At 48.3% G+C, this 27,708-nt stretch overlaps 1 protein-coding gene across 9 annotated transcripts in view; it reads right to left on the bottom strand.

The window, feature by feature from the left end:
* The window catches only part of KAT7 (lysine acetyltransferase 7), a 142,796-nt gene that overhangs the window by 18,165 nt on the left and 96,923 nt on the right, over positions 1-27,708 (bottom strand). For all 9 annotated transcript variants that reach the window (XM_063959887.1, XM_063959886.1, XM_063959883.1 and 6 more), the window contains 3 exons: positions 13,676-13,867; positions 13,268-13,357; positions 13,006-13,146 (listed from right to left, as the gene is read on the bottom strand). In XM_063959887.1, coding sequence (XP_063815957.1) covers positions 13,006-13,146; positions 13,268-13,357; positions 13,676-13,867 — 423 coding nt within the window. The remainder of the gene's footprint in view (positions 1-13,005; positions 13,147-13,267; positions 13,358-13,675; positions 13,868-27,708) is intronic.

The following is a 27,708-nucleotide window of genomic DNA, read 5'->3' as shown; positions in this document are numbered from 1 at the left end:
ACGCCATCATGTCTATTTGGGGCAATCCCCACCGACTTGCAATCTGTACGAAGACTTCCTGATGAAGTCCCCACTCTCCTGGATGCAGGTCGTGTCGGCTGAGGAAGTCTGCTTCCCAGTTGTCCACTCCCGGAATGAACACTGCTGACAGTGCACTTACATGATTCTCCGCCCAGCGAAGAATTCTGGTGGTTTCCGCCATCGCGATTCTGCTCCTTGTGCCGCCTTGGCGGTTTACATGAGCTACTGCGGTGACGTTGTCCGACTGAATCAGCACCGGTCGGTCGCGAAGTAATGTCTCCGCTCGACGTAGGGCATTGAATATGGCCCTCAGTTCCAGGATGTTGATGTGAAGACAAGTCTCTTGACTTGACCAAAGGCCTTGGAAATTTCTTCCCTGTGTGACTGCTCCCCAACCGCGGAGGCTCGCGTCCGTGGTCACCAGGATCCAATCCTGAATGCCGAACCTGCGGCCCTCTAGAAGGTGAGCACTCTGCAGCCACCACAGGAGAGAAACCCTGGCCCTGGGGGACAGGGTGATCCGCTGATGCATGTGCAGATGTGACCCGGACCATTTGTCCAATAGGTCCCACTGGAAAGTCCTTGCATGGAACCTGCCGAAGGGAATGGCTTTGTATGTCGCCACCATTTTTCCCAGGACTTGAGTGCAATGATGCACTGACACTTGTTTCGGCTTCAACAGGTTCTTGACTAGAGTCATGAGTTCCTGCGCTTTTTCTTCCGGAAGAAAAATCCTTTTCTGGTCTGTGTCCAGAATCATGCCCAAGAAGGACAAGCGAGTCGTAGGATCCAGCTGCGACTTTGGAATATTGAGAATCCAGCCATGTCGCTGTAACACCTTCAGTGAAAGGGATACGCTGTTCTGCAACTTCTCCCGTGATCTCGCTTTTATGAGGAGATCGTCCAAGTACGGGATAATTGTGACACCCTCATTTCCGCCATTACCTTGGTGAAAATTCTCGGGGCCGTGGAAAGCCCAAACGGCAACGTCTGAAATTGGTAATGACAATCCTGTATCGCAAATCTCAGGTACGCCTGAAGAGGAGGATATATGGGAACATGCAGGTATGCATCCTTTATGTCCAGCGATACCATAAAATCCCCCCTTCCAGGCTGGCGATGACCGCTCTGAACGATTCCATCTTGAACTTGAACCGTTTTAAGTAAAGGTTCAGGGATTGTAAATTCAAAATGGGTCTGACCAAACCGTCCGGTTTCGGGACCACAAACAGGGTTGAGTAGTACCCCTTCCCCCTCTGAAGCAGGGGAACCTCGGCCACCACTTGTTGAAGACACATTTTTTAATCGCCTGTAACACTATGGGGGTAATTCCAAGTTGACTGCAGCAGGATTTTTGTTAGCAATTGGGCAAAACCATGTGCACTGCAGGGGAGGCAGATATAACATGTGCAGAGAGAGTTAGATTTGTGTGGGGTGTGTTCAATCTGCAATCTAATTTGCAGTGTAAAAATAAAGCAGCCAGTATTTACCCTGCACAGAAACAAAATAACCCACCCAAATCTTACTCTCTCTGCACATGTTATATCTGCCCCACCTCCAGTGCACATGGTTTTGCCCAATTGCTATCAAAAATCCTGCTGTGATCAACTTGGAATTACCCCCTATCTCCCTTTCCAGGGGAGAAGTTGGTAGCGCCGATTTGAAAAACCGGCGAGGAGGCACCTCTTCGAATTCCAGCCTGTATCCCTGGGAAACAATTTCCATTGCCCAGGGATCCACCTGTGATTGAACCCAGATGTGGCTGAAAAGTCGAAGACGTGCCCCCACTGGAGCGGACTCCCTCAGGGGAGCCCCAGCGTCATGCGGTGGATTTTGCAGAGGCCGGGGAGGACTTCTGTTCCCGGGAACTAGCTGTGTTGTGCAGCTTTTTTCCTCTGCCCTTACCCCTGGCAAGAAAGGACGATCCACGTACTCTTTGGCTTTTATTTGAACGAAAGGACTGCATTTGATAATGAGGCGCTTTCTTAGATTGTGAGGGAACATAAGGCAAAAAATTTGATTTACCTGCCGTAGCTGTGGAGACGAGATCCGAGAGGCCCTCTCCAAACAATTCCTCACCCTTGTACGGCAAAAACTCCATATGCCTCTTTGAGTCGGCATCCCCCGTCCACTGTCGGGTCCATAAGACTCGCCTAGCAGAAATGGACATAGCGTTTATTCTGGAACCCAGTAAACTAATGTCTCTTTGAGCATCCCTCATATATAAGACAGCATCTTTTATATGCCCTAGGGTCATTAAAATGGAATCCTTATCAAAGGTCTCAATATCCGCTGATAAAGAATCTGTCCATGCTGCTACAGCACTACAAACCCAGGCCGACGCAATTGCCGGTCTGAGCAACGTACCAGAATGAGTGTAAATGGACTTCAAGGTAACCTCCTGCTTGCGGTCAGCAGGATCCTTGAGGGTAGCCGTATCTTGGGACGGGAGCTCTATCTTTTTTGATAAGCGTGTCAAAGCTTTGTCTACCCTAGGGGATGATTCCCACCGTATTCTGTCCTGTGACGGGAAAGGATACGCTGTTAGAATCCTTTTGGGAATCTGCAGTTTTTTGTCTGGAGTTTCCCATGCTTTGTCGCATAATTCGTTCAGCTCATGTGAGGAGGGAAAGGTGACCTCAGGTTTCTTTCCCTTATACATGTGTACCCTCGTGTCAGGGACAGGGGGTTCCTCAGTAATACGCAAAACATCTTTAATTGCGATAATCATATATCGAATACATTTAGCCACCCTTGGCTGCAATTTTGCATCATCGTAGTCGACACTGGAGTCTGAATCCGTGTCGGTATCTGTGTCAACTATTTGGGATAGTGGAGGCTTCTGAGACCCCGAAGGTCCCGGCGACATAGGGACAGACATGGGTTGACTCCCTGACTGTACCCTAGCTTCAGCTTTGTCTAATCTTTTGTGCAATAAATTAACATTAGCACTTAAAACATTCCACATATCCATCCAGTCAGGTGTCGGCGCTGCCGACGGAGACCTAATATTCATACACTCCCCCCTCCTCCTTAGGTGAGCCTTCAACCTCAGACATGTCGACACACGCGGACCGACACACCACACACACACACACAGGGAAGCTCTTTTCTGAAGACAGGTTCCCCACCAGGCCCTTTGGAGAGACAGAGAGAGAGTATGCCAGCACACACCCCAGCGCTATATGACCCAGGAAAAAACACAGAATGTTTACCCAGTGGCGCTTATGTATAATATATATGCGCCAATTATGTGCCCCCCCCCCCCCCTCTACTTTAAAACCCTCTTTCACCGTGTGTTAAGCAGGGGAGAGTCTGGGAAGATTTCTCTCAGCGGTGCTGTGGAGAAAAAAATGGCGCTGGCGAGTGCTGAGGGAGAAGCCCCGCCCCCTCGGCGGCGGGCTTCTGTCCCGCTCAAATTTACAAATAACATGACATGTACAGTGCCCAGCTGTACATGTATATATGTGCATTTGCCACCTGAGGTGTTTATTGCTGCCCAGGGCACCCCCCCTGCGCCCTGCACCCTTACAGTGACCGGAGTGTGTGAGGTGAATGGGAGCAATGGCGCACAGCTTCACTGCTGTGCGTTACCTCTTATGAAGATCATTTCTTCTGCCGCCTCTGAAGTCTTTTCCTCACATACCCGGCTTCATTCTTCCGGCTCTGCGAGGAGGACGGCGGCGCGGCTCTGGGACGGACGGCGAGGGTGAGACCTGCGTACCGATCACTCTGGAGCTAATGGTATCCAGTAGCCTAAGAAACAGAGCCCTGAAACTCAGAGAAGTGGGTCTGTTTCTCTCTCCTCAGTCCCTCGATGCAGGGAGTCTGTTGCCAGCAGGCTCCCTGAAAATTAAAAACCTAACTAAAATACTTTCTTTTACAGGAAACTCAGGAGAGCTCCCTGAAAGCACCCAGTCTCCACTGGGCACAGTATCAAACTGAGGTCTGGAGGAGGGGCATAGAGGGAGGAGCCAGTGCACACCCAGATCCAAAGTCTTTCTTAAAGTGCCCATGTCTCCTGCGGAGCCCGTCTATCCCCATGGTCCTTACGGAGTCCCAGCATCCTCTAGGACGTTAGAGAAAGTATATTCACCCGTATGCAGGTATCTATACACCTGGTTTGCTATTAATCATCATTCGTGTGCATTTGCACCTGCCACACACTAAATGCAAAAGATACTCCTAGAAAGTAGGATAGTTACACTTATGTACATGGTAGCATAGCATTCATTTGCATGAACACGCTCTTTACTGAACCTTGCCTACCTAAGTATGCCCTGTTACAACACAGTCTGCATGTTAGGTAAGAAGTTTAAGTGCACTTAAAATGCATGCCGCTCTGCATCCCTTGTAGGCGTGTGTAGTTACTGGCGTTTGCAGCACAAATAAATGAAGATATGCTCTGCAACTCATCAGCCCCAATAAAGTGCAAATTAATATGGAATTGTAGCCCATCATGTAACAGACATGATTATACTAATATGCAAACAATAACACAAGTTCACAGAAAGGCCAATAACCATTCACACCCAATAGAATGCACAAGCAGCTTCCACTGATTAAAATGATATGCGGCATGCCTATACTGTGTGTGTAACCGCGAATGTATCTACATACAAAACGCTACGCTACCGGGTTTTCCTAGAAAATGCTGCAAACGAAACGCTAAGCTGTAATGTAGCATTTCGTATGAAGATACAGGTGCGGTCACATACCTAATATAGGCATGCTGCATATCACTTTAATCAGCAAAGTCTGCTTGTGCATCATATCCACATAGCAATGCCAATGAGACATATTTGGGGGGGAAAGAGACGCCAGATGCTAACGGAGTTACATGGGACCTGTCAGCTCACTCACGCCAGGCATCTCCTGCTGTATGGCGTATTGAGGCAAGATGTATGAGGACATATCTGTAAGTTCTGCAGTGCATTTAAACTCCTCAGTGTTCTATATCCCCATAATCCCCATAATTCCTAATTAAAGGCCCATAGGACAGATCAGTGACAAATGATACAGAGAAAAGAAAACAGACCCTAAAAACATTTTATTTTGTAAAATTTAACAGTAGAACTATGAGTGAGAAAGGTGGGCCCTTGATATATTCAGAGGAAAAGTATAAAATATCCTATATTCTCTTTCTTCCAATGGAGGGCACTGTAACTTGTAGGCGTTTCAAAGCTGCATTTATGGGTGGTATCTTCACAAGAGCACCTATTAACCAAAACTGGCATCCTTGTACACAAGGCTAGATGCCTCATTGCTTGGAGAGTGATAAAATGGAGAGAGATAAAGTACTAGCCAATCAGCTCCTAACTGCCATGTTACAGGTCGTGTTTGAAAAATGACAGTTAGGAGTTGATTGGCTGGCACTTTCTCTCTCTCCATTTTATCATTCTCCAAGCGATGACGCTTCTAGCCCAAGATCATTTACACTGTAATCCTTATTTGTAGTATGCACTGGTGAACAGATAGCTGTCTGACACAACTGCTCAGTCGAGGCTCTGTACAAAGCACCCAGGAGGCTTTCACCCATCTTGCAGAATGCACACTCACATTGTCACGTATAGGTTTCCCAATGCAAGCCTGTTGAGTCTCTGACGTAATCATCTAGAAGTAATTTGCGTCAAAGCAAACCTGTCTTTATCAGTTTTCTGAAACTCAAGAGTTCTATTGGCATAGATCTTCAGAGCCCTACCAAATCCACACAAGATAATACCACAATTCCTCCAAATACTAATCTGAGCAAAATACCAGGATTGCAATGTCCTAATTAAAATGGAACTTAAGGGGGGTACTCACGGAGCGATCATCTAAGCAATGACTAGATTGCTTAGATTTTAAGCATGATCGCTCCGTGTGTATCTCCTACAGCGATAGCGATGCGCATCGCTATAGCTGGTGCTAGATTGGCCTGCCATGAGCGACCTCCCCATCTCCCCCCGCACGCTCAGCACACATCGCGCTGTGCTGTACTGAGCGGTGGGAGAGATGTGTGCTGAGCGGTTCGCTCAGCACACATCTCTCCCACATCGGCCCGTGAATAGGGCCCTTTAGATAGTACAAATTCTTTGCAACCTAATGTGGTAAGAACTGCACTATCCTCTGGAGACCTGTAAGTCCATTCCACTGTGCTGTGGAAAGCCAACAAATCCAAGTGTCCCAAAGGAGGTTGTTGTAAAGCTGTCAAGACTAAAGGCCCGATTCACAAAATGAAGCAAGCGGAGCGATTATTGGCAGACTGTGCATCCTGGCAGCACTGCGCACGCAACAAGGTATCTTAGAGATGCCTCTTGCATCTGCGACCCTGTTGCACATAATGGCTCAGTACCAGCAGATGGTGCATTATGGAAGGATCTGCGACAACTGCTGTGTGTTTGTACGCATCTGCTTGAATCTGCAAAGCTGCCGGTGGGCACCTCGCTATAAATCCTGTCGGCTGAGACATTAGCATATTATACACAGATACTGTGCAACAGGATCGTAGCAGCAAATGCATCAGCGTACAACTCTGAATCAGGCCCAATGTGTGCAAGCACTGCCACTTCAGATTATTTAAATCACATGAAACATAGCATCCACCAAAAAATAAGAATTTACTTACCGATAATTCTATTTCTCGTAGTCCGTAGTGGATGCTGGGGACTCCGTAAGGACCATGGGGAATAGCGGCTCCGCAGGAGACTGGGCACAAAAGTAAAGCTTTAGAACTACCTGGTGTGCACTGGCCCCTCCCCCTATGACCCCCCTCCAAGCCTCAGTTAGGATACTGTGCCCGGACGAGCGTACACAATAAGGAAGGATTTTGAATCCCGGGTAAGACTCATACCAGCCACACCAATCACACCATATAACTTGTGATCTAAACCCAGTTAACAGCATGATAACAGAGGAGCCTCTAGAAAAGATGGCTCACTACAGCAATAACCCGATTTTTTTGTAACAATAACTATGTACCAGTATTGCAGACAATCCGCACTTGGGATGGGCGCCCAGCATCCACTACGGACTACGAGAAATAGAATTATCGGTAAGTAAATTCTTATTTTCTCTGACGTCCTAGTGGATGCTGGGGACTCCGTAAGGACCATGGGGATTATACCAAAGCTCCCAAACGGGCGGGAGAGTGCGGATGACTCTGCAGCACCAAATGAGAGAACTCCAGGTCCTCCTCAGCCAGGGTATCAAATTTGTAGAATTTTACAAATGTATTTGCTCCTGACCAAGTAGCTGCTCGGCAAAGTTGTAAAGCCGAGACCCCTCGGGCAGCCGCCCAAGATGAGCCCACCTTCCTTGTGGAATGGGCTTTTACAGATTTTGGCTGTGGCAGGCCTGCCACAGAATGTGCAAGCTGAATTGTACTACAAATCCAACGAGCAATAGTCTGCTTAGAAGCAGGAGCACCCAGCTTGTTGGGTGCATACAGAATAAACAACGAGTCAGATTTTCTGACTCCAGCCGTCCTGGAAACCTATATTTCCAGGGCCCTGACCACGTCTAGCAACTTGGAGTCCTCCAAGTCCCTAGTAGCCGCAGGCACCACAATAGGTTGATTCAGGTGAAAACGCTGAAAACCACCTTAGGGAGAAACTGAGGACAAGTCCTCAATTCCGCCCTGTCCGAATGGAAAATCAGATGAGGGCTTTTACAGGATAAAGCCGCCAATTCTGACACGCACCTGGCCCAGGCCAGGGCCAACAGCATGACCACTTTCCATGTGAGATATTTTAACTCCACATATTGAAGTGGTTCAAACCAATGTGACTTTTGGAACCCAAAAACTACATTTAGATCCCAAGGTGCCACTGGAGGCACAAAAGGAGGCTGTATATACAGTACCCCTTTCACAACGTCTGAACTTCAGGGACTGAAGCTAGTTCTTTTTGGAAGAAAATTGACAGGGCCGAAATTTGAACCTTAATGGACCCCCATTTCAGGCCCATAGACACTCCTGTTTGCAGGAAATGTAGGAATCGACCTAGTTGAAAATTCCTCCGTCGGGGACTTACTGGCCTCGCACCACGCAACATATTTTCGCCAAATGCGGTGATAATGTTTTGCGGTTATATCTTTCCTGGCTTTGATCAGGATAGGAATGACTTCATCCGGAATGCCTTTCTCCTTCAGGATCCGGCGTTCAACCGCCATGCCGTCAAACGCAGCCGCGGTTAGTTTTGGAACAGACAGGGTCCTTGCTGGAGCAGGTCCCTTCTTAGAGGTAGAGGCCACGGATCCTCCGTGAGCATCTCTTGAAGTTCCGGTTACCAAGTCCTTTTTGGCCAATCCGGAGCCACGAATATAGTGCTTACTCCTCTCCATCTTATAATTCTCAGTACCTTGGGTATGAGAGGCAGAGGAGGGAACACATACACTGACTGGTACACCCACTGTGTTACCAGAGCGTCTACAGCTATTGCCTGAGGGTCCCTTGACCTGGCGCAATACTTGTCGAGTTTTATAAACATGTGGAAGACTTCTGGGTGAAGTCCCCACTCTCCCGGGTGGGGGTCGTGTCTGCTGAGGAAGTCTGCTTCCCAGTTGTCCACTCCCGGAATGAATACTGCTGACAGTGCTATCACATGATTTTCCGCCCAGCGAAGAATCCTTGCAGCTTCTGCCTTGCCCTCCTGCTTCTTGTGTCACCCTGTCCGTTTACGTGGGTGACTGCCGTGATGTTGTCCGAATGGATCAACTCCGGGTGACCTTGAAGCAGAGGTCTTGCTGAGCTTAGAGCATTGTAAATGGCCCTTAGCTTCAGGATATTTATGTGAAGTGATGTCTCCAGGCTTGACCATAAGCTCTGGAAATTCCTTCCCTGTGTGACTGCTCCCCAGCCTCGCAGGCTGGCATCCGTGGTCACCAGGACCCAGTCCTGAATGTCGAATCTGCGGCCCTCTAGAAGATGAGCACTCTGCAACCACCACAGGAGAGACACCCTTGTGCTTGGTGACAGGGTTATCCGCTGATGCATCTGAAGATGCGACCCGGACCATTTGTCCAGCAGGTCCCACTGGAAAGTTCTTGCGTGGAATCTGCCGAATGGGATTGCTTCGTAGGAAGCCACCATTTTTCCCAGAACCCTTTCATTGATGTACTGAGACTTGGCTCGGTTATAGGAGGTTCCCGACTAGCTCGGATAACTCCCTGACTTTCTCCTCCTGGAGAAACACCTTTTTCTGGACTGTGTCCAGGATCATCCCTAGGAACAGAAGACGAGTCGTCGGAATCAGCTGCGATTTTGGAATATTGAGAATCCAATCGTGCTGCCGCAACACTACCTGAGATAGTGCTACACCGACCTCCAACTGTTCCCTGGATCTTACCCTTATCAGGGAATCGTCCAAGTAAGGGATAACTAAAATTCCCTTCCTTCGAAAGAGTATCATCATTTCGGCCATTACCTTGGTAAAGACCCGGGGTGCCGTGGACCATCCATACGGCAGCGTCTGAAACTGATAGTGACAGTTCTGTACCACAAACCTGAGGTACCCTTGGTGAGAAGGGTAAATTGGGACATGAAGGTAAGCATCCTTGATGTCCCGAGACATCATGTAGTCCCCTTCTTCCAGGTTCGCAATCACTGCTCTGAGTGACTCAATCTTGAATTTGAACCTCCGTATGTAAGTGTTCAAGATTTTAGATTTAGAATCGGTCTCACCGAGCCGTCCGGCTTCGGTACCACAACAGTGTGGAATAATACCCCGTTCCCTGTTGCAGGAGGGGTACCTTGATTATCACCTGCTGGGAATACAGCTTGTGAATGGCTTCCAAAACTGCCTCCCTGTCAGAGGGAGACATCGGTAAAGCCGACTTTAGGAAACGGCGAGGGGGAGACGTCTCGAATTCCAATTTGTACCCCTGAGATATCACCTGAAGGATCCAGGGGTCTAATTGCGAGTGAGCCCACTGCGCGCTGAAATTCATTGAGACGGGCCCCCACCGTGCCTGATTCTGCTTGTAAAGCCCCAGCGTCATACTGAGGGCTTGGCAGAGGCGGGAGAGGGCTTCTGTTCCTGGGAACTGGCTGATTTCTGCAGCCTTTTTCCTCTCCCTCTGTCACGGGGCAGAAATGAGGAACCTTTTGCCCGCTTGCCCACGAAAGGACTGCGCCTGATAATACGGCGTCTTCTTATGTTGAGAGGCGACCTGGGGTACAAACGTGGATTTCCCAGCTGTTGCCGTGGCCACCAGGTCTGAAAGACCGACCCCAAATAACTCCTCCCCTTCTTCCAAATGCCGTTTGGAATCCGCATCACCTGACCACTGTCGTGTCCATAACCCTCTACTGGCAGAAATGGACAACGCACTTAGACTTGATGCCAGTCGGCAAATATTCCGCTGTGCATCACGCATATATAGAAATGCATCTTTTAAATGCTCTATAGGCAATAATATACTGTCCCTATCTAGGGTATCAATATTTTCAGTCAGGGAATCCGACCACGCCAAACCAGCACTGCACATCCAGGCTGAGGCGATTGCTGGTCGCAGTATAACACCAGTATGTGTGTAAATACATTTTAGGATACCCTCCTGCTTTCTATCAGCAGGATCCTTAAGGGCGGCCATCTCAGGAGAGGGTAGAGCCCTTGTTCTTACAAGCGTGTGAGCGCTTTATCCACCCTAGGGGGTGTTTCCCAACGCACCCTAACCTCTGGCGGGAAAGGATATAATGCCAATAACATTTTAGAAATTATCAGTTGTTATCGGGGGAAACCCACGCATCATCACACACCTTATTTAATTTCTCAGATTCAGGAAAACTACAGGTAGTTTTTCCTCACCGAACATAATACCCCTTTTTGGTGGTACTCGTATTATCAGAAATGTGTAAAACATGTTTCATTGCCTCAATCATGTAACGTGTGGCCCTACTGGAAGTCACATTTGTCTCTTCACCGTCGACACTGGAGTCAGTATCCGTGTCGGCGTCTATATCTGCCATCTGAGGTAACGGGCGCTTTAGAGCCCCTGACGGCCTATGAGACGTCTGGACAGGCACAAGCTGAGTAGCCGGCTGTCTCATGTCAACCACTGTCTTTTATACAGAGCTGACACTGTCACGTAATTCCTTCCAACAGTTCATCCACTCAGGTGTCGACCCCCTAGGGGGTGACATCACTATTACAGGCAATCTGCTCCGTCTCCACATAATTTTTCTCCTCATACATGTCGACACAAACGTACCGACACACAGCACACACACAGGGAATGCTCTGATAGAGGACAGGACCCCACTAGCCCTTTGGGGAGACAGAGGGAGAGTTTGCCAGCACACACCAGAGCGCCATATATATACAGGGATAACCTTATATAAGTGTTTTTCCCCTTATAGCTGCTGTATTTTTAATACTGCGCGTAATTAGTGCCGCCCTCTCTTTTTTAACCCTTTCTGTAGTGTAGTGACTGCAGGGGAGAGCCAGGGAGCTTCCCTCCAACGGAGCTGTGAGGGAAAATGGCGCCAGTGTGCTGAGGAGATAGGCTCCGCCCCCTTCTCGGCGGCCTTATCTCCCGTTTTTCTGTGTATTTTGGCAGGGGTTAAATTCATCCATATAGCCCAGGAGCTATATGTGATGCATTTTTTTTGCCATCCAAGGTGTTTTTTATTGCTTCTCAGGGCGCCCCCCCCCCCCCCAGCGCCCTGCACCCTCAGTGACCGGAGTGTGAAGTGTGCTGAGAGCAATGGCGCACAGCTGCAGTGCTGTGCGCTACCTTGTTGAAGACAGGACGTCTTCTGCCGCCGATTTTCCGGACCTCTTCTGGCTCTGTAAGGGGGCCGGCGGCGCGGCTTTGGGACCTATCCATGGCTGGGCCTGTGATCGGTCCCTCTGGAGCTAATGTCCAGTAGCCTAAGAAGCCCAATCCACTCTGCACGCAGGTGAGTTCGCTTCTTCTCCCCTTAGTCCCTCGATGCAGTGAGCCTGTTGCCAGCAGGTCTCACTGAAGATAAAAAACCTAAAACTAAACTTTTCACTAAGCAGCTCAGGAGAGCCACCTAGTGTGCACCCTTCTCGTTCGGGCACAAAAATCCAACTGAGGCTTGGAGGGGGGTCATAGGGGGAGGGGCCAGTGCACACCAGGTAGTTCTAAAGCTTTACTTTTGTGCCCAGTCTCCTGCGGAGCCGCTATTCCCCATGGTCCTTACGGAGTCCCCAGCATCCACTAGGACGTCAGAGAAATGCCTGCTGAAGTCCTTTAGTTTAACAGACCAGTCTCCAGGTTACAGTGCATGCCTACAGAGCTAACATGTTTGCCGGTTATCCACTCCCAGAATGAACACAGCCCTCAGCATTGGAATATCCACCAATGACTTGGCAATAATCTTACCCAAAAGAAAATTAACCTTTATCTACCTTTTTAAACAAAGTATTTACGGGCACTTCCAACTCCTCGTTATCCTGACTATTTAGAGCTTGCTGCAGAGCTCAAACTAAAACCTCTACACCTTACACACTGAGAGGTATTACTAAAGTGTGGGCTTTCAGAAGTAAAAGATGTTGCCCAAAGAAACCAGTTTCTACTTCTTTATCTAGCACCCTCAAGAAGATAATAGCTAGAATCTGATTGGTTGCTTAGGGCAACATCTCTACTTCTGAAAACCAGCACTTTAGTAAATGTATCCTTAAATACTCAGCAAACACTTGTCCAGGACTTAAAGCAAAACTTGATGCTTCCGAAGCCTGGCAGTAACGGCAGACTTCCTCCCTACACAGAAGGAAGCCTTAATAAGGCCCTGCCCAGACATTGCCATGCTTTGTGTCCAAACCTGTTCCTTAGGTACTTCCAAGCGAAAAGACCCATGGCTAACAACCTTTACTTGGGAACAGTTGTTTCCTGAAAAGGTAAAAGGGTGGCAACCCCGCATGACACAGCCGATAAAAATATATTTTCCTGCATGTCACTCATGGAAAGTTGTTGTGCTGCTTTCAATCTCATTTAACAGCCAAGGATTGAGAAGATATAAATAATATGAACTCATACCTTAGAGAAGTAACCTATAAGATGGCAGCCAGTATTGTCTGCCTCAGTCATGACGTAAAAAAGGAAAGGTTCAACATCATAGTACAGTGTTTTATGGTCCAGGAAAAGCTTTGCGAGTAGGCATAGATTTTGACAGTAAATCTGAAAGCAGAAATATTACAAATCAGAGTTAATTAGCATTTCTCTACAACAGTGTTTTATTGACGGGGGATGTCTAATGGGAGCTCTGAACCAGATGAAACATTAAAGCTTCAATGCCAACCTTGTTCTTCTTCCCATCTACTTCAAAAACAGAGATGGATGCCTTGCGATAGATCTCGTCTCCTGGAGGGTGTTTCCAAACGCACTTTGCCTAAATAAAAAAAAAACAGAAAGGATAGATTAAAGACTGTGGGCTTAATGGAAAAAACCTCTTGTGTTACGGTTTCAGCTATTTGTACTGTATAGTATTAACCTAATACACTTAACATAGTTCAGGCAATATTTCTGCACATATCCAGCAAGGCTGGTTTGGTAACAGCAGGAAGCTCCTCAATGGCCTATACTCAAGCAAACAGCAGGTACATAAAAACCGCAGAATGATGCTAATACATACTACTCTACAATATACTAGTACTCTGACAAGCTCTAGATCAATGTGGCAGACATAATACATTAGTAACTTGCTCACCATATGCCTGCGCAGGATAGTTTGACTCTTCATGTACTTGAGGCAGAATTCACACATATACAGCCGCCCTAAACGGGCATATTCCTCAGGGTATGGAGAGTGATACCATGTGTCCAGCTCATATCGGCCAAACACTATTGTCTTAATCATGTTGCTTCCTTCTGTGATTTGACCCTGCAATCGCAGCTTCTCCTACAAAACACAACAAATGTTTTAGAATAAAGCAAACGGATGAAAAGTTGCACAAGAATCGCTTTCAGACTGCGCCAGAAAAAAACCCCTTTGCAATGTATTTATACTGGCAAAATGAAACGCAAGTACAAACCGTAAAGGAGTACGGCCAGAGTGCAAATATTCTTTTGTAATATGAAATGTTCACTTGCTATCTGGTAGGTAGGAAATCAGTGCTGTATCACCTGTCTCCGTAGAGCGGGATACAGGGAGACGAAGGTTAACTGTTGCTGTGACACCGGCAGAAAGTTGATGAAGCAACTTTGTCAATGCGTTTAAGATGCGTATTAAAGTCACTAACCCCCCCCCCCCCACCAAAAAAAAAATACAACATATAAAATAATAAAGCTTGTGGCTGAAAAACAGCCACACCAATTCTACAGTGGTCCGGCTCCTGCCACGCCAAACAAAAAGGAGATTTATGGTTGAGACTAACCATTGTTAAATTTCTTTCTGTGAGGTACACTGGTTTCCACAGGGAATAACATCAGGGTGTAGAGTTGGATCTTGATCAGAGGCACCAACAGGCTAAAGCTTTGACTGTTCCCAAGATGCACTGCACCACCTCCTCTATAGCCCCGCCTTCAGACACTGGAGCTCAGTTTTGTTAACCAGTCCAATGCAGTAGCAGGTTAGAGAAACGGTAGATGTTCGTCACATAGACCCACATTCTGATGACAGGAGAAGGGACTAGCGGCCAATGCCATACAAACCCAAAGAAGCTAAGTGCGTCAGGGTGGGCGCCCTGTGGAAACCAGTGTACCTCGCAGAAACAGATTTAACAATGGTAAGTCTTACCATAAATCTCCTTTTCTGCAGCGGGATACACTGGTATTCCACAGGGAATAACATCGGGATATCCTAAAGCAGTTACTTATGGGAGGGGACGCACTGTAGTGGGCACAAGAACCCGGCGTCCAAAGGAAGCATCCCGGGAGGCGGAAGTATCAAAGGCATAGAACCTGATGAACGTGTTCACTAAGGACCACGTAGCCGCCTTGCACAATTGTTCAGCGGACGCACCACGGCGGGCTAACCAAGAAGGTCCAACAGACCGAGTAGAATGGGCCTTGATAGCAGCAGGAGCTGGGAGTCCAGCCTGCGCATAAACTTGTGCAATCACAATTCTAATCCATCTGGCCAAAGTCTGCTTATTCGCAGGCCAGCCACGTTTGTGAAAACCAAAAAGAAGAATCTGATCTCCTGATAAAGGCAATTCTTTCTACATATATACGGAGAGCCCGTACCACATCCAAAGACTGCTCTTTGGAGGACAAACCAGGAGAGATAAAAGCCGGAACCACAATCTCTTGGTTAAGGTGGAAAGATGACACCACCTTAGGTAAATAACCAGGGCGAGTTCTAAGAACTACTTGGTCACGGTGAAAAACCAGAAAGGGTGGACGACAGGACAAAGCGCCTAAGTCTGACACCCTCCTAGCAGAGGCAATAGCCAACAGAAAAATGACCTTAAGCGTAAGGCAGTTAAGATCCACAGACTCCAGAGGTTCAAACAGAGACTCTTGAAAAGCATGAAGAACAGACAGATACTATGGAGCCACGGGAGGGACATAGGGAGGCTGAATCCGTAGTATGCCCTGAGTGAATGTATGAACGTCAGGAATAGATACAATTTTTCGCTGAAACCACACCGGCAAGGCAGAAATGTGAACCTTGAGGGAGGCAAGACGAAGTCCTAAATCCAGGCCTTGTTGCAAAAAAGCCAGAAGTCTGGAAGTACTAAACTTGTATGCATCGTAATTCTTAGCAGCACACCAGGTGAAGAATTCCAGACCCGATAATAAATCTGTGCAGAAGCCAGTTTGCGCGCCTTCAACATAGTTTGAACAACCGCCTCAGAAAATCCTTTGGCCCTCAGGAGTGAAGCTTCAAGAGCCACGCCGTCAAAGCCAGTCTTGCCAGGTCCTGGTAAACACAAGGGCCCTGAATGAGGAGGTCTGGGCATTGAGGAAGTAGAAGAGCACGCTCGATCAAGAGACCCTGTTGGTCTGAGAACCAATGCCGTCTGGGCCACGCAGGAGCGTCTAGAAGCAGTATTCCTCCTTCTTGCTTGAACTTCCGTAGTACCCTGGGCAGGAGTGACACTGGAGGGAACACGTATGGCAGCCGAACGTTCCATGGAATTGCCAGTGTGTCCACGAATGCTGCTTGAGGATCCCTTGTACTTGCTCCGAAGACCGGAACCTTGTTATTGTGTCGAGACGCCATCAGGTCTACATCTGGTATACCACACTTGTCCACAAGGAGTTGGAAGACCTCCGGATGAAGACTCCACTCCCTGGCGTGTACGTTCTGATGACTGAGGAAGTCCGCTTCCCAGGTGAGGACCCCCGGAATGAACACTGCCGATATTGCTGGCAGATGGCGTTCCGCCCATCAAAGAATTTTTGGCACTTCCATTATTGCCATGCGGCTTCGAGTGCAGCCTTGATGATTTATGTACAACACCGTGGTGGTGTTGTCTGATTTTACTTGGACAGACCTGTTCTGAACTAGAGGCAGGGCCAGTGTCAACGCATTGAACACTGCCCGCAATTCCAGAATGTTTATCGGAAGGAGAGATTCCTCCCTGATCCACTGACCCTGGAGTGTTGCTCAAACACCACGCCCCAACCCCACAGACTGGCATCCGTCATTAGGAGGACCCAGTTGGAGATCCAGAAGGGATGATCCCTGCTCTATTGTTGGTCCTGTAGCCACCAACTCATTGACGGACGAACCTCCGGAGTCAATGAGATCATTAGAGACCGGATCCGGTGAGGCAGGCAGTCCCACTTGGAAAGGATTAACCTCTGCAGAGGGCGGTAATGAAATTGAGCGTACTCTACCATGTCAAAGGCCAACACCATGAGGCCTAGTACTTGCATCGCCGAGTGTATTGACACTCTTTGGCGAGAGAGGAAGCATCCGATTCTGTCCTGAAGTTTCAGGACCTTCTCTGGAGACAAGAACAAACATTGGTTGTGTGTGTCCAGTAATGTCCCCAGGTGCTCCATGCTCTGAGCAGGGACCAGTGAGGATTTCTTCCAGTTGATGAGCCACCCGTGGGCTTGTAGGAATTGGAACGTCAGTTCCAGATGACGGAGAACGTCTGGGGAGTTTGCCAGCATCAACAAGTCGTCCAGATATGGCAGGATCCTGATACCCTGACGGCGGAGAAGGGCCGTCACGACCTTGGTGAAGATCCGAGGAGCCGTGGTCAGTCCGAAAGGCAAGGCTTCGAATGGATAATGAAGGTTGCCAATAGCAAACCGTAGATATTGCTGATGCGACATGGCAATAGGTATGTGTAGGTAAGCATCCTGTATATCCAGGGATACCATATAGTCCTTGGGTTCCAAAGCCAGTATAGTAGAGCACAGTTTCCATACAGAATTTGGACACCCTCACAAATTTGTTGAAAGATTTGAGGTTGAGTATAGGACGGGAGGATCCATTCGGCTTCGGAACTAGAAACAGCGTAGAATAGTATCCCCTGCCTCTCTGAGACAGAGGCACCGCCACTATCACAACGGTATCCAGGAGGGATTGGACAACCAAATGTAGAGTTTGTGCTTTTAACGGATCCGAAGGGATAACTGTTCAGCAAAACTGGCGAGAGGGACGTCTCTTGAAAGAGATTGCGTACCCGTGAGAGACCACTTCCTGCACCCAGGCGTCTGAAGTGGTCTTTAAACATACCTGGGCGAACTGCAGAAGTCAGCTTCCCACCTTGGGATCGCCCAGGGTGAGGCCCACCCAGTCATGCAGCAGGCTTGTCCGGTTTGGAAGCAGGCTGATGGGCAGCCCAAGAACGTTTAGGTTTGGGCTTAGAGGACGTGGAAGTACGAGCCTGTCTGGGGTACGCCTGACCTTTTGCTTTACCTGAAGGACGAAAGGAACGAAAAGTAGTACTCTTAGCCTTCGGAACCGAAGGATTAGTACTCGGGAGAAACGCAGTCTTGGCCGACACCAAGTCGGTCACAAACTTGTTCAGATCATCTCCAAATAGTATATCTCCCTTAAAAGGGAGTACCTCCAAGGTCTTCTTAGAGTCCAGGTCCACCGACCAGGACCTTAACCACAGAATACGGTGAGCCAGGATAGACGTAGTAGATGCCTTGGCTGCCATAACGCCTGCATAGAGGCCGCCTCCTGAATATAGTGGGAGGCTGTGGTAATATATGACAGATATTGTCTGGCAGTGTCAGAAAAATTCAGAGGTAGCTCTTCCTCAATTGCTTGAACCCATGCTTCAATGCCTTTTGCAGTCCAAGAGGCTGCGATAGTGGGTCTATGTACAGCACCTGTAAGAGTGTAAATAGACTTCAAGCAACCCTCCACACGCTTATCCGTCGGTTCCTTCAAAGAAGTGACGGTGGTGACAGGCAGAGTAGATGACACCACAAGATGGGCTACATGCGAGTCCACTGGTGGCGGTGTTTCCCACTTGTTACTCAACTCCGTAGAGATAGGATAACGAGCTAGCATCTTTTAAGACAGGGAAACTTTCTTTCCTGGAGAAGACCAGGATTCCTGACGTATGTCAATTAAATGTTCAGAATGTGGTAAGACTAATTTAGTAACCTTCTAACGTTTGAACTTATCAGGTTTCTTAGACGTATCAGGACGGTCAAGCTCATCATCAATCTGAAGAATCCGTTTGATAGCCTCCACTAGGTCAGGAACATCAACCTGTGTTGTAGAATCTTCATCAGAAGCAGCAGTATCAGCATCTGATGGATCAGTATATTCCCCATCTGAATCGGAAGAATCAACCGAAATATTAGTGGATTGTGAGGAAGAAATGGCCCGCTTAGATGACCCTTTGGTCCCAGTAGGGCGAGGGTTAGGTTTTTGTTTAACCAAGGACTGATTTAATTGCTGTAACTAGGTTGGCAGAGTATCCGCCCATGGTGGCTTAACATCAGGGACAATATGTGGCTGTAAAGGCACAGGAGGTCCCACAGGGGGCGTAAGTCTTGTTACAAGCGTAGTCAGCATACTTGAAAATGCAGTCCACAGTGGATCTACCACAGCTGCTGCGGGCTGACTTAGGGGGTGCAGACCACCCAGTAACTGAATCTTCAGGAGAAATCTTTTCCTCGGGTAAATCCCTGGCGCCAGCACTGCATGATGCAGGAGCGTCTGCGGATTTCCCGCCCTGTGTAGCAGACATTATTGGGAATGTAGCCTTAGGGCGTATCAGTACAATATAGCCAGATAATAGGATTTTGGTACTTACCAGGTAAATCCTTTTCTTTGAATCCATAGGGGGCACTGGAGTACTCTTGGGATATGGACGGCTTAGCAGAAACAAAGGCACTGAATATTTAAATTTAGAACTCTCCACCCCTCCATATCCCCGAGTACCTCAGTGTAGTATCTCAGTGTTTTTTACTGAGCCGAACAGGAACTATAGAGAGGTTGACAATGGAGAATTCCTATAACATAACGGACAACAACAAAGTTGACACATAACGTTACTGACAACGAAACAGTTGACACCATAACCGATAGAACCTTATAATTGAACCAGTCGGTGAAAATGTGTTACCATAAGATCCCCTGAGCTTAATACAACCCAGGTAAAACTGCTCTGGGTGGGCGTCCAGTGCCCCCTATGGATTCAAAGAAAAGGATTTACCTGGTAAGTACCAAAATCCTATTTTCTTTTTCATCCACTAGGGGTCACTGGAGTACTCTTGGGACGTACCAAAGCTTCCCCCGTGGGCGGGAGAGCTGTTTGACACCTGTAACACTAGGCGGCCAAAGCTAGATGCTGATGCCGCAAACGTATCAAACTTGTAAAAGCGCACAAACGTGTGCACTGAAGACCATGTAGCCGCACGGTCAAGCTGTGTCGTAGAAGCTCCACGACCAGCTGGCCATGACGTTCCCACAGAACCTGTGGGATGAGCTATTACTGATGTAGGCGACTGTAACTTAGCCTTAAGGTAAGCCTGACGTATAGTCAGTTTTATCCATCTGGATAAGGTCTGCTGAGAAGCTGGCCAACCCTCCACTTGCTGTAAGGGTTCAAAATATGAAGACTGTAAGAAATATGAACCCAAATTCAAGTCCCATGGCGCTGTAGGTGGGATAAATGGAGGCTGTACTCTGAGGACACCCTGCAGAAAAATGTGTACCGACGGCAATAGAGCCAATCGTCTTTGAAAATAAATTGACAACACAGATACCTGCACCTTCAGTGTAGATAAACGCAGTCCTCCATCCAACCCCGTCTGTAAAAATAACAGAATACGGGTAACTTGAAAAATGATGTCGGAAACTTCCGAGCTTCACACCAACCTATATAGGCACGCCAAATTCTGTAATAATGAGCTGCCGTAACCGGCTTCCTAGCTCGTAACATGGTTGGTATAACCGATACTGTAATGCCCTCTCTTTCTTCTGAAGAGGGCGGTCTCAACAACAACCTCGTCAACCGCAGCCGCGCTAAATAGGGGTAAAAAAACGGCCCCTGTTGTAACGGGTTGGACGTAGTATGAGCGGCCAAGGATCTTCTGCGAGTAGTCCTCGGAGATTCGAGAACCAAACTCTCCGAGACCCATGAGATATTACTAGTATGACTGTGACGGACTCTCTTATGATCCGTTTTAGCAACGGAGAGAACAGCGGAAAACGGTGGAAACAGATACACGAGGCTGTACGGCCTCGCGATTGTGAGAGCATCCACCACCACTGCCCTTGGGAACTGTCGTTCTGGACACATACTGGGCGTTTGTAATTGTGGCGAGATGCCATCATGTCCACCTGATGGTAACCCCACCTGTGGACCAACCTGTAAAACACCTCTGGATTTAATGCCCAGTCTCCTGGATGAAAATCCCGACGGCTGAGATCATCTGTCTAACAGATGTCCACTCCCGGAATGAACCCAGTCTACAATATCACCTTGTGGTATTCTGGGCAATTGAGGATTCGAGCTACTTCCCGCATTGCCATGCGGCTTCTCGTTCCTCCCTGGTTGTTGTGTATGCGACTGCCGTCGCGTTGTGTGACTGGCCTTAGACAGTCTGAGAGCGAAGCATGTAGTGCATAGTAAATTGCACGGAGTTCCAGGACCTTTATAGACAGCAATCTGTCGTGATCCGTTTAGAAACCCTGTCGCTGACCATTTTAAACTACAACTCCCCAACCTCTGAGACTCTCGCCCAGAGTAGAGACACCCTCGCCCCCCTGAGGGATACGCGAGTGAAAACCTCCGAACTGAAGCGCTTCGAAAGCCCATCATTGTTCCTAATAGGCGAATACACCAATGTACCGATAGTGTGCGTGGCTTGAGCACTAATTGTACCAGATGGCTTATAATCTGTTCTTTCTGGTGTAGTAGGTAAATTCTTTGATTTACCGTATCTGGAATCATACCTAGGAATTGAAGTCGTTGAGACGGAATTAGATGCGATTGTTTTTGAACTTGACACTGCAACCGTGGTGTACGTTAGCAGCGCAAGTCGGAGGAGCATCTGTTGAGACGGAGCTCTTATGAGCAGATCGTCTAAGTATGGAACGATTGTCACTGCCAGGGATCTGAGATGAGCTATCATCACAAACATCACTTTGGTGAATACCCGAGGCGCTGACAAGAGGCCAAACGGTAGAACCTGAAACGGTTAATGGTTGTGGCGTATTGCAAAACGCAAGAACCTGTGATGAGGTGACCAAACCGGAATGTGTAAGTACGCATCCTGGAGATCAAGCACAATCATGCAATCTTGTGGCTCCAAATATGCAAATACTAACCGCAGAAAATCCATCTTCAATCTGTAGTAAGTGACTTGCTGATTGAGACTGCGACGGAGCCCTCCGGCTTCGGTACCACAAACAGACGGGAATAATAACCCTGACTTTGTTGGTGTACCAGGCCTGGAAATAAAAACTGCTGAAACCAGCAGAGACTGAATGGCAGCCTGCCAAAACGTCTAATTTCGTCCGACCGAGGCAGTCCTGTCTTTTAACCCTAAATAGCAGATACATCCATGAGTGGATGGCTGGAAACCCGGTAAATGTAACGTGTAAAGGCGCACTCCCACAATTGGAAATTTGAGATGGGCTGAGAGCCCGTCAAGCCACTTGTTGTGACTTTAGCGCCCTGGCGTTACAAGGCGTGACTGTTTTTGTACCACAGCCTTGAAAAGACTGAAGTCTAAAGGCTTTAAACGCCGGACCAGAGTATTTCCGGCTTGATACCGGAGGAGGCCATTTTGTCAAATTTAGGACCAAACAACTTCTGGCCTTGTCGTGCTGAAACTAGCGACGATGAAAAACGAGAAGCAAGGTAACAGGCGGCAGCAGACGCTGTACCGAGATACTCAGCAGCTTCTCATTAACGATAAGTATAACGTGATCGTCATTGTTTCCATACACAGAGCGCCCTAGTGACCCAACTGTATCTTGGGTCTTTATAAGGTTTGACACAGACGAATTCACCAATGGCGGATTCCCAAATTTAGATGTCACTGTGTGGAAACGGGTAAATAGCCTTAAATCTTAGTAAGATATCCTAAATAAGAAAACCATTGAAGATCTGTCGTTTAGTAAATACAACGGATTAGATGTTAGAGGCTCCTTATTCTCTGTAAAATAAGAATTTACTTACCGATAATTCTATTTCTCATAGTCCGTAGTGGATGCTGGGAACTCCGTAAGGACCATGGGGAATAGCGGCTCCGCAGGAGACTGGGCACAAAAAGTAAAAGCTTTAGACTAGCTGGTGTGCACTGGCTCCTCCCCCTATGACCCTCCTCCAAGCCTCAGTTAAGATACTGTGCCCGGACGAGCGTACATAATAAGGAAGGATCTTGAATCCCGGGTAAGACTCATACCAGCCACACCAATCACACCGTACAACTCGTGATCTGAACCCAGTTAACAGTATGATAACCGTAGGAGCCTCTGAAAAGATGGCTTCCAACAATAAACAACCCGATTTGTTTGTAACAATAACTATATACAAGTATTGCAGACAATCCGCACTTGGGATGGGCGCCCAGCATCCACTACGGACTATGAGAAATAGAATTATCGGTAAGTAAATTCTTATTTTCTCTGACGTCCTAGTGGATGCTGGGAACTCCGTAAGGACCATGGGGATTATACCAAAGCTCCCAAACGGGCGGGAGAGTGCGGATGACTCTGCAGCACCGAATGAGAGAACTCCAGGTCCTCCTCAGCCAGGGTATCAAATTTGTAGAATTTAGCAAACGTGTTTGCCCCTGACCAAGTAGCTGCTCGGCAAAGTTGTAAAGCCGAGACCCCTCGGGCAGCCGCCCAAGATGAGCCCACCTTCCTTGTGGAATGGGCTTTTACAGATTTTGGCTGTGGCAGGCCTGCCACAGAATGTGCAAGTTGAATTGTACTACAAATCCAACGAGCAATCGTCTGCTTAGAAGCAGGAGCACCCAGCTTGTTGGGTGCATACAGTATAAACAGCGAGTCAGATTTTCTGACTCCAGCCGTCCTGGAAACATATATTTTCAGGGCCCTGACTACGTCCAGCAACTTGGAGTCCTCCAAGTCCCTAGTAGCCACAGGTACCACAATAGGTTGATTCATGTGAAACGCTGAAACCACCTTAGGGAGAAATTGAGGACGAGTCCTCAATTCCGCCCTATCCGAATGAAATATCAGGTAAGGGCTTTTATAGGATAAAGCCGCCAATTCTGATACGCGCCTGGCTGAAGCCAGGGCCAACTATATGCAGTACCCCTTTGACAAACGTCTGAACTTCAGGCACTGAAGCCAGTTCTTTCTGGAAGAAGATCGACAGGGCCGAAATTTGAACCTTAATGGATCCCAATTTTAAGCCCATAGACAATCCTGGTTTGCAGGAAATGTAGGAAACGACCCAGTTGAAATTCCTCCGTAGGGGCCTTCTTGGCCTCACACCACGCAACATATTTTCGCCAAATGCGATGATAATGTTTTGCAGTTACATCCTTCCTGGCCTTGATCAGGGTAGGGATGACTTCATCTGGAATGCCTTTTTCCTTCAGGATCCGGCGTTCAACCGCCATGCCGTCAAACGCAGCCGCGGTAAGTCTTGGAACAGACAAGGTCCCTGCTGGAGCAGGTCCTTTCTTAGAGGTAGAGGCCACGAGTCCTCCGTGGGCATCTCTTGCAGCTCCGGGTACCAAGTTCTTCTTGGCCAATCCGGAGCCACGAGTATCGTTCTTACTCCTCTCCTTATGATTCTCAGTACTTTTGGTATGAGAGGAAGAGGAGGGAACACATATACCGACTGGAACACCCACGGAGTTACCAGAGCGTCCACCGCTATTGCCTGAGGGTCCCTTGACCTGGCGCAATATCTGTCCAGTTTCTTGTTGAGACGGGACGCCATCATGTCCACCTTTGGTTTTTCCCAACGGTTTACAATCACTTGGAAGACTTCTGGATGAAGTCCCCACTCCCCCGGGTGGAGGTCGTGTCTGCTGAGGAAGTCTGCTTCCCAGTTGTCCACTCCCGGAATGAACACTGCTGACAGTGCTATCACATGATTTTCCGCCCAGCGGAGAATCCTTGCAGCTTCTGCCATTGCCCTCCTGCTTCTTGTGCCGCCCTGTCTGTTTACGTGGGCGACAGCCGTGATGTTGTCCGACTGGATCAATACCGGTTGACCCTGAAGCAGAGGCCTTGCTTGACTTAGGGCATTGTAAATGGCCCTTAGCTCTAGGATATTTATGTGAAGTGACGTTTCCATGCTTGACCACAAGCCCTGGAAATTTCTTCCCTGTGTGACTGCTCCCCAGCCTCTCAGGCTGGCATCCGTAGTTACCAGCATCCAATCCTGAATGCCGAATCTGCGGCCCTCTAGATGATGAGCCTTCTGTAACCACCACAGGAGAGATACCCTTGTCCTTGGAGATAGGGTTATCCGCTGATGCATCTGAAGATGCGATCCGGACCATTTGTCCAGCAGATCCCACTGAAAAGTTCTTGCATGGAATCTTCCGAATGGAATCGCTTCGTAAGAAGCCACCATTTTTCCCAGGACTCTCGTGCACTGATGCACTGACACTTGTCCTGGTTTTAGGAGGTTCCTGACTAGCTCGGATAACTCCCTGGCCTTCTCCTCCGGGAGAAACACCTTTTTCTGGACTGTGTCCAGAATCATCCCTAGGAACAGTAGACGTGTTGTCGGAATCAGCTGTGATTTTGGGATATTTAGAATCCACCCGTGCTGACGTAGCACTACCTGAGATAGTGCTACTCCGACCTCTAACTGTTCCCTGGACCTTGCCCTTATCAGGAGATCGTCCAAGTAAGGGATAATTAATACGCCTTTTCTTCAAAGAAGAATCATCATTTCGGCCATTACCTTGGTAAAGACCCGTGGTGCCGTGGACTATCCAAACGGCAGCGTCTGAAACTGATAATGACAGTTTTGTATCACAAACCTGAGGTACCCTTGGTGAGAAGGGTAGATTGGGACATGGAGATAAGCATCCTTGATGTCTAGAGATACCATATAGTCCCCTTCTTCCAGGTTCGCTATCACTGCTCTGAGTGACTCCATCTTGAATTTGAACCTTTTTATGTAAGTGTTCAAAGATTTTAGATTTAAAATTGGTCTCACCGAGCCGTCCGGCTTCGGTACCACAAACAGCGTGGAATAATACCCCTTTCCCTGTTGTAGGAGGGGTACCTTGATTATCACCTGCTGGGAATACAGCTTGTGAATAGCTTCCAATACTGCCTCCCTGTCGGAGGGAGACGTTGGTAGAGCAGACTTCAGGAACCGGCGAGGGGGAGACGTCTCGAATTCCAATTTGTACCCCTGTGATACTACCTGCAGGATCCAGGGGTCCACTTGCGAGTGAGCCCACTGCGCGCTGAAATTCTTGAGACGGCCCCCCACCGTGCCCGAGTCTGCTTGCAGAGCCCCAGCGTCATGCTGAGGACTTGGCAGAAGCGGGGGAGGGCTTCTGCTCCTGGGAAGAGGCTGCATGGTGCAGTCTTTTTCCCCTTCCTCTGCCCCGGGGCATGAACGAGCGGCCTTTTTCCCTCTTGCCCTTATAGGGACGAAAGGACTGGGTTTGAAAAGACGGTGTCTTTTTCTGCTGAGAGGTGACCTGGGGTAAAAAGGTGGATTTTCCAGCCGTTGCTGTGGCCACCAGGTCCGATAGACCGACCCCAAATAACTCCTCCCCTTTATACGGCAATACTTCCATATGTCGTTTGGAATCCGCATCACCTGACCACTGTCGCGTCCATAACGTTCTTCTGGCAGAAATGGACATCGCACTTACTCTAGATGCCAGGGTGCAAATATCCCTCTGTGCATCTCGCATATATAGTAATGCATCCTTTAAATGCTCTATAGTTAATAATATACTGTCCCTATCCAGGGTATCAATATTTTCAGTCAGGGAATCCGACCAAGCCACTCCAGCGCTGCACATCCAGGCTGAGGCGATCGCTGGTTGCAGTATAACACCGGTATGTGTGTATATACCTTTTAAGATATTTTCCAGCCTTCTATCAGCTGGTTCCTTGAGAGCGGCCGTATCAGGAGACGGTAACGCCACTTGTTTTGATAAGCGTGTGAGCGCCTTATCTACCCTAGGGGGTGTTTCCCAACGTGCCCTAACCTCTGGCGGGAAAGGGTATAGTGCCAATAATTTATTAGAAATCAGCAGTTTCTTATCGGGGGAAACCCACGCTTTATCACACACCTCATTTAATTCATCTGACTCAGGAAAAACCACTGGTAGTTTTTTCACACCCCACATAATACCCTTTTTTGTGGTACTTGTAGTGTCAGAAATGTTCAATGCCTCCTTCATTGCCGTGATCATGTAACGTGTGGCCCTACTGGACATTACGCTTGTCTCGTCACCGTCGACACTGGATTCAGTATCCGTGTCAGGGTCTGTGTCGACCATCTGAGGTAACGGGCGTTTTAGCGCCCCTGACGGTGTCTGAGACGCCTGAACAGGCACTAATTGATTTGTCGGCTGTCTCATGTCGTCAACAGTTTTTTGCAAAGTGCTGACATTGTCACGTAATTCTTTAATTACTACCATCCAGTCAGGTGTCGACTCCCTAGGGGGTGACATCACTAACACAGGCAATTGCTCTGCTTCCACATCATTTTCCTCCTCATACATGTCGACACAATCGTACCGACACCCAGCACACACACAGGGAATGCTCTGATAGAGGACAGGACCCCACTAGCCCTTTGGGGAGACAGAGGGAGAGTTTGCCAGCACACACCAGAGCGCTATATATATATATACAGGGATAACCTTATATAAGTGTTACTCCCTGTTATAGCTGCTGTATTTATATATTAGCTGCCAATAGTGCCCCCCTCTCTGTTTTACCCTGTTTCTGTAGTGCAGGACTGCAGGGGAGAGTCAGGGAGCCGTCCTTCCAGCGGAGCTGTGAAAGAAAATGGCGCCAGTGTGCTGAGGAGAAAGGCTCCGCCCCCTTCATGGCGGCCTTTTCTCCCGCTTTTTTCAGGAAACTGGCAGGGGATAAATGCATCCATATAGCCCAGGAGCTATATGTGATGCATTTTTTTTTAGCCATAAGGTTTTTATATCGTTTTTATTGCGTCTCAGGGCGCTCCCCCCCAGCGCCCTGCACCCTCAGTGACCGGAGTGTGAAGTGTGCTGAGAGCAATGGCGCACAGCTGCAGTGCTGTGCGCTACCTTATTTGAAGACAGGAACGTCTTCTGCCGCCGCTTTCTCCGGACCTCTTCGCTCTTCTGGCTCTGTAAGGGGGCCGGCGGCGCGGCTCCGGGACCCATCCAGGCTGAACCTGTGAT

The sequence above is a fragment of the Pseudophryne corroboree genome, chromosome 3 (genome assembly GCF_028390025.1).
Source record: "Pseudophryne corroboree isolate aPseCor3 chromosome 3, aPseCor3.hap2, whole genome shotgun sequence".
NCBI lineage: Eukaryota > Metazoa > Chordata > Amphibia > Anura > Myobatrachidae > Pseudophryne > Pseudophryne corroboree.
Note: the sequence above shows the minus strand (reverse complement) of the source record. Positions and strands in the feature narration are given on the sequence as shown.